The following is a 17,492-nucleotide window of genomic DNA, read 5'->3' as shown; positions in this document are numbered from 1 at the left end:
ATACAGGGTGAGAGAGAGATACAGGATGAGAGAGAAATACAGGGTGAGAGAGATACAGGGTGAGAGAGATACAGGGTGTGTGTGAGAGAGAGAGATACAAGGTGAGAGAGAGATACAGGGTGTGTGTGTGAGAGAGAGAGATACAGGGTGAGAGAGAAATACAGGGTGAGAGAGATACAGGGTGAGAGAGAGATACAGGGTGAGAGAGAAATACAGGGTGAGAGAGAGATACAGGGTGAGAGAGATACAGGGTGAGAGAGAGATACAGGGTGAGAGAGAAATACAGGGTGAGAGAGAGATACAGGGTGTGTGTGTGTGTGTGTGTGTGTGAGAGAGAGAGAGAGAGAGAGAGAGAGAGAGAGAGAGAGAAAGAAATACAGGGTGAGAGAGATACAGGGTGAGAGAGAAATACAGGGTGTGTGTGTGTGTGTGTGAGAGAGAGAGAGAGAGAGAGAGAGAAAGAGAGAGAAAGAAATACAGGGTGAGAGAGAGAGAGAGAGAGATAAAATAGAAAGAAAGAAAAAGAGGAAAAGATAACTAGCTAGCTAGATAAACAGACCGACGGACAGACAGACAGACACAGGTTGTGTGCGGGTGTGTTTGGGAGAGAGAGTAAGAAGGCACCTGAGCTGCTGGCGATTAATGTATAAAAACACGAACCGGCTATAATAACGGCTATAATAACAGTAATATCGGAAATAACGAACTTCTGCTCCCTCAATTAGTCCATCGCCTTCATTTACCGTTTTCCCTTCTGCCTCCTTTCCTCAGGTTTCCCGCGCTTCACTCCGACGCCCGGTTGCGCGCACAAGAGACATCAACAGCACCAGCTCAAACGGAGCCATTAATCAACAGGTGAACGTATCACACACACACACACACACACACACACGTATGCACAGCATCCTAGCATGCAGCGAGGCCTACGCTCGCGCACAGCCTAAGTCACGTGACGTGATCTCTCCTGTTTCTCTTAAATTAATAGGACGCAGCGCGCGAGCTAGTTATGGACCAGTCTAATCTAATATGAAGGGCTGCCCCGAGCGCATAAAACACACAAACACACACACACACACACATACACATACAGACACACACACAGCGAGGCCTAGCATATGCAGAGTGGTGTTTGATGGAGATATCTGGTGAGCGGCTACCAGTTAATCCAATTTACAGATTTTGGTTTTGCATATGTCCCTCAGTTCACATCCAAATGACGTTAATTCTCAGTCTCATTTAATTAAGAGGCAAATGAAGCCGAGTCCATTCCAAAACAAGCAAGCTGGAGCCGCCGTGAGAAAATCAACACTCAGAACTTTTCATTAAAGCTTGTTCAGTCATTTACAACAGTGGGCATGTACACCTTTAGGCCCAGCAAAAAAACACGCACACACACACACACACACACATACACATAAACACACACCAAGGGTGTAGCTAAAAATTCCAGTTAAAGCTGGGGTGATACCACTTTTTCTGATACCGGCTTATTACAAATCTACTAAATGCCTCGTTTCTCTTTACTCTAATGTACATTATGTAAATGAGGTATGCAAACGAACTCTATGCCAATTGGCTTCCCTATATTGCACCTTATCTAAAAAGCATCCCCTGTCAGCATCCCAAGCTGAAATGGTCCTTAAACAGTAAATTGAATATGAATGGGCGGGGCTAAACTGCTGTTGGCTGAATAGGTGGTCATATGTAAGTGTGTGTGTTTTTGTAACATCACAACAGTAATCCAATCAAAATGGGCTGTTTTTCAGCTTAATTTGCATAGATTGACCAAGGTTGAACAGCATGTTTTAAAATAACCTATAACATAAACTATAATGATATCAATATAACCTCTTAAAATCCTGAGAACCGTCTGTGGTTCCCCCACTGTTATAACCAATAGTTCTCAGAACAAAACCCATTTGTTCCATTTTTCATTATTTCCATTTTGTAATTAGGAACTTTCAGATGAATCAAGTTCCTTCAATCCATGTGCCAACACTCATCAAACACGGGCTCCTCTAAGCAACTGTCTAAAGATCTGAAAAAACAGGTAATCAATGCCCATGTACTGTTATTATGAAATGGTAGTTTTAGGGGACTGAGGAGGATCAACACATACAATACACTCATTGCTGTAGATGCACAGATATACAAATGCTCTAACACAGCTTGTCTAGGGGAGTACAGGGATTAGAGACCTCTTGACAACAGAATAGGACTCTCTGGAGCAGATACACAAGAACCTATTGGTACCATAACTAGATCCTCATAGGAGTCGGGGATGAGAAGCGGTGGTGATCATTCACTGAATACAATCAAATCCTCATAGCAATGCTAGCACAAATCTAGTATCTAGTAGAAATCCTTCCCTGGACAGTAGAGACAGGTACTCCAACAAAAGCAGGATAAACTCAGTACTCTTGATTTAGGAAGAAACAATGGATAAAAAGGTGTCACAAGACTTTTGTCCATGTAGTGTATATATATATATACAATATTCAATGCAGATTTTTTTCAGTATGCATGCACACACACAGACATGGCAAGACATATACCAATAACACACACACACTGAGCTCCTTGCTCTCTCTCTCTCTGTGTGTGTGTGTGATCTGTAATAGATTCTGCCACAGTGACTTGTATCCATAAATAGAACTTTTATTTTTGTAGGAGCCACAAGAGCCTGCTGAACTGGAATCTCATGACATTTATGAAATGTTCATATCTCATAAGGGCTCCTGGACGTAAAGCTGACTTGATGCTAACAGATAATAGCATTAACTGACTTTTGGTATTACAGTGTTCTAATCTGCAGAACCCCTTAATGAATGCTCCTAATAAATGACCCATACACACACACACTTATCTATACACCTATCTCCTATTAGTGCCTCTACTATAGAAGTTAGAAGGAAAAAACAATCAGACGTAGTATGGAGTGGCATACATGTCTTTTAAATATACAGTCATACACACACATATGTATATATATCTAGAACCAAGCTTTGTTCTTCAAACTAGTTCACAAGATCTCAGTAAAAACTCTTATTGCGGAGACAGATGTGCCTAGGTGCCTAAAACCCATATACACACATACTTGTATGCACTTCTATACAGTCATATATCGCTCAGCAGGGCTTGTACACTAGCCTCATCCCTTAAACAACCAGACTACAAAAATGCAAATCCCCAGTCATTGCTGGGAATCATCGCACACACACACGCACACTCACATGCCGCTGCGGTCCAGTGCGCAGCAGCGTCCGCGGGGCTGGTACAGACAAGCGACTGTGGATTCATGACATGTAACATGTGCTAATGGGCCAGTCGCACATCCAAAGGCCTTCAGGGACCCTCCATCCGTCCTCTCGCCTAATCAGACACTATCAGACCCTCTCTCTTTCTCTCTCTCCCCCCTCTGGGTGTGTAATTAGAAGTGTGTGTTTGTTCAAGAGGAGAGGTGGAACTGGGTCATCATTAATTGGTTAAGTGTGTGTGCACTGTAATGTGTGAGTGCTTGCCATCTCTGTATATCTCTATTTTTTAACCAGTGCCTGTGCCTGTGTGCAGAGCGAAACCTCTGCATGTGCGTTTCATTAAAGGTTCAGCTTTACTGTATCACTTCCCATCTTTAGCCCTAGTAGAGCTGGGTTCATTTGAACTAAGGAGGCCCTGTCATTTAAAGAGCCCATATCCTGTCACCGGTTCACCTGTTGTCCTTTCTTGGACCACTTTTGTTATGTACAGACCACTGCATACCAGAAAAAACAAGGCATGCCCGATGTTTTGAAGAAGTTCTGACCAAGTCATCTAGCCAACATAATTTGGTCCTTGTCAAAGTGGCTCAGATTCTTATTCTTGCTATTTTTTCCCCTACTTTTAACACATCACCTTCAAGAACGGACTGATCACATGCTGCCGTATGTTTCCACCTCTTAACAGATGCCACTGTAGAGAAAGATAATCAATGTAATTCACTTCACCTGTCAGTAGTGCTTATGTTGGCTGATGGCTGATCGGTGTGTGTGTGTGTGTGTGTGTGTGTGTGTGTGTGTATATATATATATATATATATATATATATATATATATAATTGTGTGTATAAATATAAGGATATCTAACTTAGGTTATATGCTAAACTAATGGCTAGCAACTGATGGCATTATATGTCAATGCATTTATATATATATTATTTATATATAATTAGATATATTTATATATAGATATTTATATATATATATATATATATATATATATATATATATATATATATATATATACAATTAGAAAAATTTGAATAATTCAATAGTTGAATTCGGAGAGAAAATGCCCACATTAGGATGTGAAAAATAGCCATTTCAATATTTATAGTTATTCCTGCAGCCGCCGCTCCAAGCATCATTCAGCCCAGTCATTCAAACATAGCTGCCAAATGTGCTGCCAAATGCCAGGGCTGACCATAAATAAAACAAAAACAATCCATTTCAGCTTCAACTGGGCATTTAAAGATATAGGAATACTTAATCCGACAGATCGTAAGCAGCTCAGCTGCTCTGTGTGAAACAACATGTTTACTTGTAACAGCGACAGGCAGAAATACACGCTTCTCTTTACGGTCAGCTTCATTCAGACATCCTTCTCGCATCTTTTTTTTTGCTCTAGCACGTTGTAGTGTAGTGAGCTACAAATGCCCTAGTGTTACTATATGTTTAAGCTGCATAGAAAAGTTTTGAAAAGCATATTCTCGTAAGTTTAGCTAAGGTCCCTCATCGGCAGTGAATAATAATGTACTTCTGGTTTTGGCTGTTGTATATTATATTAATAAATATAAGGTTTTACTTTTTCATTTGTTTATATAGCATTTCCAAGGATTTTTCAAGCAAATACGTTGATATGTTGGTTATTTATTTACAGACAGGAGATTGGTGACAGTCTAATTTCAGTGTATGTTAGTAGTGTTTGCCTAGCATCTGCTGTTGTGAACTAAAGAAGCACATTTCAGATTTCAAACCTGTCTTAGCTGATTGACTGCATCTCGGCTCAGTTATCAATCATGTAAATGAACCTTTTCACCGAACTGTTGCTTTAAGTGTGATTAGTGTGATTTAAATCTGGTACAAATGTTAAATGTCAGACAAAATGCCTGTAAAGGGGTTTGAAATAAAATAAAATGTCTATCAGAAATTGTGCACTGGTTCACATTTCCACCGAGGTAATGCACTAGCAAGGCCTGCTAACAGACACTGCATGTTGTGTTGTTAGTGTTTAGGAGATTAGCTCATGCTTGTGGTGTAATGCTAATGTGTACAATCATAGTTAAATAAGGGCTGCCTGTTGTAATATGTGACGTGTCATATTTACACATAGGCATCATGTATCCAGCTCGATTTGTGCTTTACACACACTAACACAAACACACACACACACACAGACACATGGAGAAAATGACTCTCACTCATGTGCGCGTGCGTAATCCAGTTACCACCCGGGCAGCGCAAGGGCCCTGTGAAAGGAGTCGGGTTCTTCCAAGGCTGCGGCTGCTTATGGTGTGTATGTGTGTGTGCGTGTGTGTGTGTGGGTTTGTGAATGAGCCAGTCTCTCCTGCCTCTCCATTAGGTAAATATTCTGAATAAATATTCTCACACACGGCACACTATGACTCACTCAGCCAACTACAAAAACCCAAGAATAAAGAGTGAAAGAGCGGAGTGAGTGAAACAGAGAAATTAAAAAAAATACAATGCACTGATATTTACTGCCATTCAATGCAGCAATAAAATGGGCCTATGTTTATCATTTATATGGAGCATTTAATGCGTAAAATGCCGTTGGTGCAACTTAATGGGAGAAAAACAAAAAACAACAACCCCCGAATGAATCAGCAATTAACAGAGACCCTGGATGTACATATATAACAATATGTCCGGTCCATTAAGCTGCATATTTTGTGTCTGTAATTTATTTAAAACAAGCAGGAATATTAAAAACTGTGCTACATATAAGCTTTCTTGGCTATAAAAGACGTCATTAGGTGTTTTAAAAGAATGCTAGTCACCCGCACACGGAAATGGGCAGCCTGCATTAAAATGCACTCACTAATAATGTTTGTATTATGTGTTAATGTGCTTGGGAATAATTAAATAGTCTGTTTGTCTGTCTGTGTGGAAGTATGCTAATTGTCTGACTTCCCAGTATGTAAAATATGTCCATTGATTGTCTCTGACTTGTGTGCCTGTGTATGTGAGTGTGTGTGTGTGTGTGTGTCTGCATGCACATGTGCTTGTCATTTATTTCTGTGTGTGTATGTGTGTGTGTCTTGCTGTGATGGCCACTAAGGCCTCAGGCCCACCAACCCCTGCTTTTATTAATTACTAAATAAAAATAAATTGTGAAACTAATTGAACAGGGATAAATTATTTCAGCGCCAGACCACAGGCCATATTCAATTATCTCTGGCCCGCCACTCTTTCTCCCCCCTCTCTCCCTCTTTCGCTCTCTCGCGCTCTCTTGCCCTCTGTTTGTCTCCCTCTCTCCACATCGTCCCTCTTTTGTCTTGTCTTTTTCTTCTCTTTTCTCTTCCCCTGCCCTCTTTATGTCTTATTCTCCCTCCTGCTCTCTGTGTTCATTCTCATACAGCTTGGGAAAAGCAGGGGCCTGTGAATGCATTTGGAATTTACTTTACAGTAATTTTCCTTTACACTTAGGAAAATGACCCAAACAGGCTAAAGTATGAAATGGCAGTATGCTGGCATTAACTGCAATTAGGGGTGTGCTGATATTGGAACTGTAGGCCAATGCCGATAGCCAATGTTTTTCCTGTCAGTACGGTAGAAAATGGGACTAAAGATGCTTGGATTAACATTACTGAGAGGAATAACATTTACTGGGGTAACAAAGGCAGTACATTATTCAAATGCAGCTATAATGCAGCAGCCCAGCATAACCTAACTATCATCAATAAATATGTCAGCATATATCGATTTGGAATATCTGTAAAATTAAAAAATCTGTTATTTACAGATTTGATATGATTTCAGCATGACATGATTAATTTTTACATGACCATTTCTGAACTTTCTCCTCAAGCCTTTCCCTATCTCCAAAAAAAGCAACTTTACAGGAGAAGAAAAAATCAGTAGAAGCCAAAATATCAAATTTACAGCATATTCACAGTATAAACAGTGTAATTTGATATATCTGCATGATAACCCAACTGCTTAATTACCAAACTAGCTATCTGAAACTTGCTGAGGATTTTTAAAGCAACTATTTTCCATAACAATATGATTCCTAATACATTTTTTATTGTTAGCGTGATGAAAACAAAGCGTTTTCCAGTCTTTCCCTGTCCCTTAGAAGTGAAGCAGCGTTGATGAATATATGAATATATTTAAATGACCTCTGGTCTGATTGGTCTACTTCTATTGTGCTTATTTTAAAAATCAGTGTGGGTGAAAATGACTGAACCGGGTGTGTTTAAACTGCTGTAGGCTGAACGAGCAGTTCACAGTCATGATGGATTCAAAACAGCCATAAACTGTTAATCTGTACTTTTCTGAAAAATTATCAGGATATTTGGGTTAAACAGTATATATAATGTAACGTCTCTGTTATTATTTATTTTTTACATGACAACCAGATTGCTTAATTAACTAATTAGCTATCTGTCATTTGCAAACAAATAATTTAAAGCATCTAATTTATTCGTTAATATGTGAGAAATATAGATTTCACCTTTTGTGTGACTGTTTTACATGAAGACATTTTACTTGGGCCAACCACTGATGGTCTTTTCTGTGTGTCTGTGTGTGTGAGTGTGTGTGTGTGTGTGTGTAAGAGTGCCTGCGAGCGCTCCAGGCTGCTGTATTTTAAGTGTGCGCCTCTGTCACACCTCTTACTGGTCGCCAGGGGAGATGACCCTCACAGGCGCCGTGGCAACCGCCGGTCAGACGATTTGTGAGGGCACTCAGGCACAGACACACACATACACACAAACACACACTTGTTTTAAGCCAAAACGTTCAAGAAAACGCTGAGCAAACCCACGGCCCATTTGCATACCACACACTAGCAACTGCCTACTATTACTGTTTACTACAGCTAACACTGATCAGCTATTACTACTGATGTTACCAAGTAATGTGATTATATAACACCTGACATCCACTCACTTATGAGCCACCATATGAACTCCTGAAAAGGGCAGTACTTGAAAATGTGGAGAGATTGTTTTGCATGTTACCTCGAGTACACACACTCACACGCACACATACACACATGCTGCACTCAACAACAAGTCTTTCTCTTAACGTAGTGGGCTATGGCCTTGGTTAAAAAGCCTGAAGAGTGTGTAACAATAGTGGGTTCACCCTGAACATCGCTCTCTACGGGCACGTTGGAGCAGCGTGCCGCTCTTCAGCCAAAAGCTCCATTCACACCAAGAACAACGCTAATGGGCACTAATGAATACACAATTAGCAACACCCACCGTGGTGGCATGAACAAACGACACTGCACCGCACAATTCAACACTCTGAGCGCTTTTCCTCTTATATATATATATATATATAGAGAGAGAGAGAGAGAGAGATGGATAGAGAGATAGATAGATACACTGCTACACATTTCATAGACCACAGAATGTACAGAAACAAAGTAATGCTAATTACAGCTTTAGGAACTGAAAAACAATTATATATATGTATTATATATATGATACATTTTATATATTATATATATATATATATTTTTTTTTGCATTATTGTGCCATTTGGTTTTAATTGGTGCCCTAGGCAGAATATCAGAAGCCTATTTAACAATTAATAAAACATGTAGACAGTTTTACACTATATATATATATATATATATATATATATATATATATATATATATATATATATATATATATATATATAAATAAATGTTGTGGCTCTAACAACAGGATGTATGTAAAAATGCTTGTTGAAGCACTTGTGCATTTAAAGGGGGCATAGTCTCCATAACTAAGGATGTTTGTGTGGTTTTCTTAGTCCATAGTTTTTACTGGTTTCCAACTTTTCCTTTTCCCGTATGAATTAAAGCAGGCTATTTTTGTGCTTTAAGTATATAGTGTCTTTAAGAATGATGAACAGCCTCTGTTCTGATTGGTTGCCCTGTATTGTATCTGTACTGAAATGAATGGGACACAACATTAAGTTTGGACTTGCTGTAGGCTCAGACAGAAGGAAATGTACTAAATCTGTGACATCACAACCATGATGGATTCAAAACATTGCATTTCTGTTTACTTAAATGAGCTCTATAAGGGGGTGAACTGCACATTTCTGAATTTCTAACAGTGTTACACAGTATATCAGTATCTTTTATTTGGTATTTGTACATGTATACAGACAGCTTGGTTCACTAACCATGATATAGTTTATATATCAACTCCAACTAATGCAACCTCTATTTTTGCTAAGAAGCCAGACTAATGATTAGGACTAACAAAACTCTCTCAGTCTCATCACCTGAGTAGCATTTAGTTTTAATTTGTTATGTTTTAATGATTATTATTTTTATTTCCTCTTCTGATTTACTTTTGTAATATTTTTGTTGTTATTGAGCAGCTTCATGGTTGGGCTCTGTTCTTTTATGATTATTTCTTCTGAAAGTGAACTTAGCTTTGGAAATACGGGTATATGAAAAAAATGATAAATCAAAGTATTGCAATATTAAGTTTTTCAATACTGTATAGATTCTCACCACTAGATAGTAGTGATGTCTTTAGATTCCACTCTTCTGATTGGCTAAAAAGGCAACTTTTCTTTAATTCACATGATGGTGTGTTTTTATACTATGACAGTTTCCTAAAATGTAATAAGAAATATCACAATATATTGCTTTGCTATGTCAGAATATAGTAAATTGCAACCCATTTACATATCCAGGTTCGTGTCAATACACAGCCCTATTTGGAAATGTAAAATTACTGTTATTATGAAGTTGTTTTTTACCTTAAAGAAGCCCTTGCAGCCCTCACACGTCCGGACGCCATAGTGCTGGCAGGCGGCGTTGTCCCCGCACACAGCGCACGTTCCCTCCCCAGAGCTGGCCCGGCTGGGCGGCGACGGCAGGCTCTCACCCAGCAGCGAGGGTGGGCACGGGCCCATGCCCAGTGAGCGAAAGGCCAGAGCGCCAGGCTTACCCATGTTCAGCGGGTACATGTGCGAGTGCGCATGCGTGTGAGCGTGCGCGTGAGAGTCCAGGCTGGGTGGCGGGTGTGAGGAAGAGGAGGAGGATGATGAAGGTGAGCGTTCAGAACGGAGCTGCAGGCCCATCGGCGTCTCGTAGCCGCTGGAGGATGGGGCCGGGGGTTCGTAGAAGTGTGGAAAACGAGGACCCTTCAGGGAAGCCTCCATGAGGCAGGGTTGGGGGACAGGAGGCAAGGCATGGGTGTCCTCCCACATAAAGGAGGACGCCCCGGGCGGGCCGGGGTGCAGTGGGGTAGGGGGCGTGGAGGGCGGTGACTGCTTAAAGTACATGGAGCCGCTCATAGCTTCGTCCGAAACCATTGGAGGGTAACTCTCCTCCTCTTTCTTGATGGTGGGCCGCTGAGGAGGCAGCTGGTACAAGCAGGAGGGCTTGGGCTCAAAGCCACCCTCCACGAAGACGTTGAAGCTGGGTAGCGAGGTAGTGGCGGCTGCCGCCGAAATCTCTCCCCCGCCGAGCTCGCACTTGGCGTAGTCCGTCATGAGGTCAGCGCTGTAGTCGGCGTGGTAACCGAACGACTGGGTGGAGTAGCTGGATCCGGGGGGCGCAGGGCCGTACTGGGCCTGAACGCAGGGCATGTCTGTGGAGGGAAAAAAAAGACAGAAAGAGAGAGGGAGAGAGGAACGTAGACGTTGTGAGGAAGAGCTTTTATAGTAGAATGGTTAAATAGTAAATCCCTTAAACTGCAAGAGCCAGGAAAGCGAGTGCACATGAATATTGTCACTGTTAAAAAAACAACATGTCCCAGTACATTTTTATTTTTCTGCATTATTTGAACACGGCAGCTGCTGTGCTGCAGTTTCTTGATGAATGGACCAATTGAAATGCTCCAAAATGACCTTGTTACTTCAGCTTTTTTATTAGTCATTATGTGTTGTTTTTATACAGTGACAATATGTTTATCTGATTTGTCTGATTGTACAATTTACATATTATCAACTGCGCAAAAACCTTGTATCTCCATTTTGCCTTGTTCACTTTTAGACATAATGTCAATCTGGCAGTTGTTCTTTAAAATTACATTTTCTGTAATGAATGGTCCAATAAAAATGCTCCAAAATGACATGGAATGAAATCTATTTACATTGACTATACATTGTAAGTTAAGATGTTTTTCCTTCTCCTGTACAGTTGCCATTTCGGAGACACAAGTTTTTTGTGTGACAGCAGCAGTACTCCATTCTGGATTTAGTAAATAATTCATAGTAGATACACTCTTAAAAATAAAGGCAGTTCTTTGAAGTGCTGCAAAAAAACACCATTCATTCCCTAAATCCTTTCAATTGATGGTTCTTTACATAATGATATAATATATTTATTGTAAATCAGATAAGTAGACCTGAAGAACATTTTCAGGTCTGCTGACAAACATTTTAAAGGTCTAAGGAGCCTTTGCATTAGCAAAAGAAAGGTTCTAAACCAATGAAATATTTTTCCTATTTTCTCCTTTTTTTTATTTTTAAGAGTGTAACTGACCAATATGCCTTAAGATTATTAACCAAACAACAATAACAATAAGGAGTTTGAGGGGTTAAATCAGTGAGTGTAAGATGCCACTCAGCATCATAGCTGTTGCTTCATTCTGTTAGTGACGAGTTAGTACAGAAATACATTCCCTTGGAAAGGAAGGTTAGCGTGGCAGATACGGTGCAGACCATAAATAAACGGACAGTGAAAAACTCTGACTTGTTTTGGCTCGCTACTCCACCACACTGGACTTGACGCGAAACAATGACTGTGAGAAGTGAAGAATATCAGCTTTAAAAAGGAATCGTTTTTTCAAAAGCACTGAAGAGGAATTTTCAGTGGTGGTGGTGGGAACCAGGGCTGCATTGATTACAACACAAATAGAGGCATTTTACCCAGCAAATGTGGGTAAAGTGTTAAATCAACACTATTAGTGTTACAAATTGTACTCTGAACAGTGATGATTTACACTGGCACATTTGCTGTGTTTTTACGTTATTTATTATTATTATTAATAAATTAATAATAAATGAATAATAAATGGTCCATTCTTTGGCTGCCTGTCTTTCTTACATGCCCTATAAGGAAATCACTCCACCATCAAAATACATTTTAAAAACAGGTTTCAGGTCCAAATTAAATCTCAGAACTATCATAAATCAATGTCTCTGGCATCAGGCAATGTATTTGTAACCATACTGTGTACTATGTTTCTGTGATGCAGCTTTCAGAGACAATAAGCTCCTTAGGTGTCTGGTTCCTCTCAACACCACTGGTAACTGTGGTAACATCTGTGGAGATACGTTTCTAGAAGAAAGCGTTTCACACCAAACCACTCTGAATGACTTTGTTTACATATAACCATTGATTTGTGACATTATGTAAAAATAGGTGGGACCCCCCCTTTAATTTGATCTTTACACCTTCCATTATAATACAAAGCCCATGTTACGCATTAAGCACCTACTGTACATATCAGAAACAGTCCACCTGTGTTCAGGGGACCATAAGTAGTGACATGTTCATAAGTAAAACTGTCCTGTTGGCTGCTCAGCCCTTTACACATAAAGAAAAGCTGCTGAGCGGATCAAGAACGATCTCCAGGATGTAGGTGCAGAAGTGTCAACGGCTATGAAGTGAAGAACGCCCCAGCGTGACCTTCGAAGATTTACCGCAAGATACAGGCCGCCGGTAGACCTCAGGAACAGAACGGAGAGCTTGCAGCTTTTAAAAGGTTAAAAGGCTGGTTCTCGTGGACATGTCAAGTGTAACCTCCAGCAAAGAGATGGAACAGAAAGTGTGCAGAAACAAGGCTCATGGTCCACAGCGTGCCACTTCATCAGAATTCATCTGACATCTGAACTCCTCAGAACCAAGCAATGAATGGTGGGCACCAAACATTGAGTTTTGCACAAACCTAAAAGAGGAATAACGTTGTTTTTTCTAAGTCAGTCGTCCAGGATGAACCCTGCTGAACGTGTGTTTCACTTACTGAAGGCCACGCTGAAAGGCCAAGGCGTCCTAAAACAAGCAGGAACTGAAAAACGCAGAATTACATGCCTGGCAGAGCATAACCAGAGAAGGTGCTCAGGCATGTGGTGACGATCTGTGGGTGTCTACTTCAGGCCGTCAGCAAATACAAAGGATTTGCAAGCAAGTAGTAACGCATGTCTAAAAATGAATAGAACAGTTTCATGCATGTGTCCAATTACTTTTGGTCCACTGAAATGAGGGGGACTGTCCACAGCTTTAAAGAAAGTCCTGGCATTCTGCTCTTTAACCTCACAGCCATTGTTTCAGTTCAAATCCAGTGTGCCGGAGTACTGAGCCCAAACAACCCACACTGTGTCCCTGTCCAGTTATCTATGGACTGCACCGTTTACCCTGTGTGAAATAGCACCATGCATACACAACCACAATCACACACACACACACACAGCAGCTCTGGCCCACGTTTTTCTTCCGAGAGTCAATCATGTAGTGTTTGAAGATGTATTGTCAGATTGTGAATATCAGTTTCAGTATTGTTGTCCAAACACACTGGTCATTTCAGAACTGCTGACCCATCATTCCACTTACACTAGCAGGACAGTGGCAAATACGTGTATATAACTTCATTACCTACTAGCGCTGATATTCAGTCCACAGAAGCCCACCTCTGCACGTGTGTGTGTGTGTGTGTGTGTGGGGGGTGACGTGATGTCTCTTTTCTTTAAGCATTATTATGTTTTATGTTGTGGTAATTATTTTTTGTGATTAAATATAATAATAATAATAATAATAATAATAATAATACACAATACTGTGCAGACGTTAGGTCCTGTGCACATTATTTCAAGGCATTATTTCTCTCAGCAATAAGAGAGTTCCTGCTTGTAAAAAACTTAGAGAACGTACAGAACAAGAGGTTCTCATTTTGAAGAACGTAGTTGAGATCTTCTGAGCTAGTCTGAAGAACAAAGCTTGGTTCCAGGTTTCTGTTAGATGGCCTCATCAGCCAGCACAGTGTGGATGTGCTATGAGTACCATAGAGTACTATGGTCACCTTATTGTCTTGTGTTTAGTAATGTCTAAGCTTAGAGGTATCCTTTGAATTATTAGCCTATTCTAACTAGCTGAGGCTTTTCTTGGGTAAATAGTGAAGCACTTTGTAAGTCGCTCTGGATAAGAGCGTCTGCTAAATGCCATAAATGTAAATGTAAGTGTGCTCAATTCCATCACCAGCTCACCTGATTTACTATCATTAAGCACTGATTCACCAAACCAGGTGTATAATACTAGACTCTCATGAGGAGAGCTTTGGAGAGGTTTTAATGAACACAGTGATGGAAAAGCACAGTTTTCTTTATGGATGTTATTAATATTATTTTACTGAGTTTTTTCGTCTTAATTCTCACAGTATAACTAATATAAATATAACTGTATAACTATTTTAAATGTGTTTTTGTTATACTAATAACAGAAAAATCAAATAATAATAATAATAATAATAATAATAATAATATCAATACTTTACTAACAATAATGATATTAATAATAGCCTGCAGTGTATGCAAAACCTAGTGGAGGAGCGCGCGCGCGCTTCTCTCTATCCGTTTCATGCACGCGGAGGGGGAACGGTGTGACGTCAAAGTGTCCCACGTTACGTGGAGCTTTTGGAGAATGACTCAAAGTTTCTTACTGCACCCCCCCATCACCCACCCACATCACACACACACACACACACACACACCTCCCTCTGTCATTTTATGCTCCAGCCGTGTCAAATTCATTCATCCTCGTTCTCTCATTCATGGACACACACACACACGCGCGCGCACACATTTAGCCACACGTGTGAGTGTTTGATCAACAGTATCTGAGCTCTTCGTGTAATAAAAGCTGGGGAGCATAAATGCAGGGTTATTCATCACTGAACAGCGTTTCTCCTCGCGGCTGGTTGGCTGGTTTTGGAGAGCAGGAGGGAGGCAGGCAGTAGTAAATGCAGGCTGTGCTGATTATTTAGCAGTACAGGACTGTTCCTGAAGGACTCAGAAAGCATGCAGTAATGTGAATCGACCGGCCAGTTAAAAGCAGCCCCTGTTTTAGGGAACAGTCTGCTGGAGTTCTGTAATAAACACAGTTTGCTTCGTGAATCAAAGAGGAGGAAGCTTCCTTCCCTTCAAAGACTGTGAAGTAACCGAGCTGCTGGCAGGGGGAGGCTAATTGGCTGAAATTTACAGTAAAACGACTGATCTGTGGTTTTACCTTAAGAATAAGTTACAGTTCTGCTTTCTGCGGCTAATATGGACTCAAGGTCAAGGTGTCTGACTTAATGCTTCAACCTTTAAATCGATTTAAAAATGAGCGGTGATTAATTTATTAGGTTTAAAAAAAATAAGTAAGGTATGAGATCAAATTGATTTACAAAAAATAAAAACAACTGATATTTATATTTATATATTTTATATATTACTTTTAAAAACGTGCACTAAGGGTTGAGCAGCTAAAATCGATTTAAACTGTTTTTACACTTTTTAAAAATTCAATGAACTGATATTTATTTCGCTAAAATTGGTTTTAAAAACGACTGAAATGTTTTTCATTAACTAGGTTAGTAAACAGGTCTAAGCAGCTAAAATCGATTTTTAAAAAATTATATTTTTGTACAAAGGTCAATAAACTGAGGTTTAATGAAGCTAAAATCGATTTAAAAATCACTGTGTTGTAAAACTGACGTTTAAGTAAATAAATCGATTTTTAAAAATCCGTTTTCTGTATTAATTTTAAATAATCAGTGAAGCTGTTTTTTGAAAACCGAGTTGCGAACCTAATGGTAAAAATCACTGCCTTGTTGTTGCAGCTGAAAACTTCAGTGTTATTTTAAAACTCGTGTAATAAATAAATTCGCCTCAAAATCCGGATTATTTGTCAGCTTAATATCTGTGTTCACATCAGCATTGGCCGGTTTAAGAGGACAACGTTTAGGGGCAGTTCTAAATAGGTTTACCAGTGTTCCTGCTGGACTGGCAACACGAGAGACTACACATACACAACCACACACACACACGCACGCGCGCGCGCACACACACACACACAGGCAAACCCCACTCAACAGTCCCATTCAAATAATGAAAAAAGAAAAAGAAAAACTAATAAAGAAAATCACACTCAAAAATCACAATCCCCACACACTCAGCTCCACACCAGCACTGCACTTAGTCACACCCGGAGCGCACACCCAAACAGGCCAGTGTGTGTGTGTGTGTGTAAGTGTGAGAGCGTGAATGCAACAGAGAAAGCCCCCAGACAGGAATACACACAACAAGCTTGTTTAGAGGGACTGTAGTAGAAGGCAGGAGGCAGGAGAGGGTCTGACCTCGAGGAGTGCATTTTAGATGGACAAAACGCAGCTGCTCCAATAACTGTGCTCTCCTGCTCATTGTCTCAATGCCATAGATCTAACAGACAAGAGATCAACCAGTACACACACACACAGCACGCGCACAACACACACACACACATAGGAGAGCCTGGGATCAATCAGATATTCATGAGGATAAAAACGAGATTGGACAAACTGCACATGGCACAAACATTCATGCGCAAAGTGCGCACACCTTTCCCAACAGCAGCACCGAAACACAACCTTGGTAGAGATTGGGGAGGGATACTGTGCACAGCTAGAGCTCCACGCGTTTGCACACAGCACCGAGAATCAGTAGTCTGGCACAATCGTACAAATCCAGCCTAAAAGCTGACCCCGTGCATCCCCAACCTCGCCACCGCAGCGCTGCGTATCTGACCACACACATCTACCTGCTCTCTAATGCTGCTATCCACACACTTTTTCTAGAAAAACCAATAAGTATAACAAACACATGTATAAGACTAGAAGTGCATTAAGTGGAGCATAATGTCTGAAGAAACCGGGCGCGCTTCGTGCGTAATTGCGCACAGCACCGAGCCGATTCCAAACGGGCACAGAACACTACAGCAAGGCCTAAACTAATTTTAGTGGCACAGTGGCAGCGTGGAAATGCATATTTTGACTATATTTAATTTGTACAGTATAGCAGCAGGTATTGTGAAGCCCATTACGCTCAAAGGAAATGTTTCCAAGCACTGATCATCACTTTAAACGCGCGGTGGAGCGAGTAGCCCAAGCTTTTATACCTGGAACATTACCTAGAACATATACTGTGAGCTTTATTCTCAATATAGAAACCAAATATCAAATACCAAATATAAATTAAACCAGATGCAAGAGAGAGAGAGAGAGAGAGAGAGAGAGA

At 40.4% G+C, this 17,492-nt stretch overlaps 1 protein-coding gene across 1 annotated transcript in view; it reads right to left on the bottom strand.

Moving 5' to 3' along the window:
• Positions 1–17,492, bottom strand: part of nr4a3 (nuclear receptor subfamily 4, group A, member 3) — a 40,079-nt gene that overhangs the window by 18,832 nt on the left and 3,755 nt on the right. Inside the window, 2 exon segments of the mRNA XM_072692180.1 lie at positions 9,996–10,831; positions 16,577–16,658. Coding sequence (XP_072548281.1) covers positions 9,996–10,831; positions 16,577–16,640 — 900 coding nt within the window. The 5' untranslated portion in view covers positions 16,641–16,658.

This window comes from Salminus brasiliensis, chromosome 1, assembly GCF_030463535.1.
Source record: "Salminus brasiliensis chromosome 1, fSalBra1.hap2, whole genome shotgun sequence".
In the NCBI taxonomy this organism is placed as follows: Eukaryota; Metazoa; Chordata; class Actinopteri; order Characiformes; family Bryconidae; genus Salminus; species Salminus brasiliensis.
This window is presented reverse-complemented; position numbering and strand designations above follow the sequence as displayed.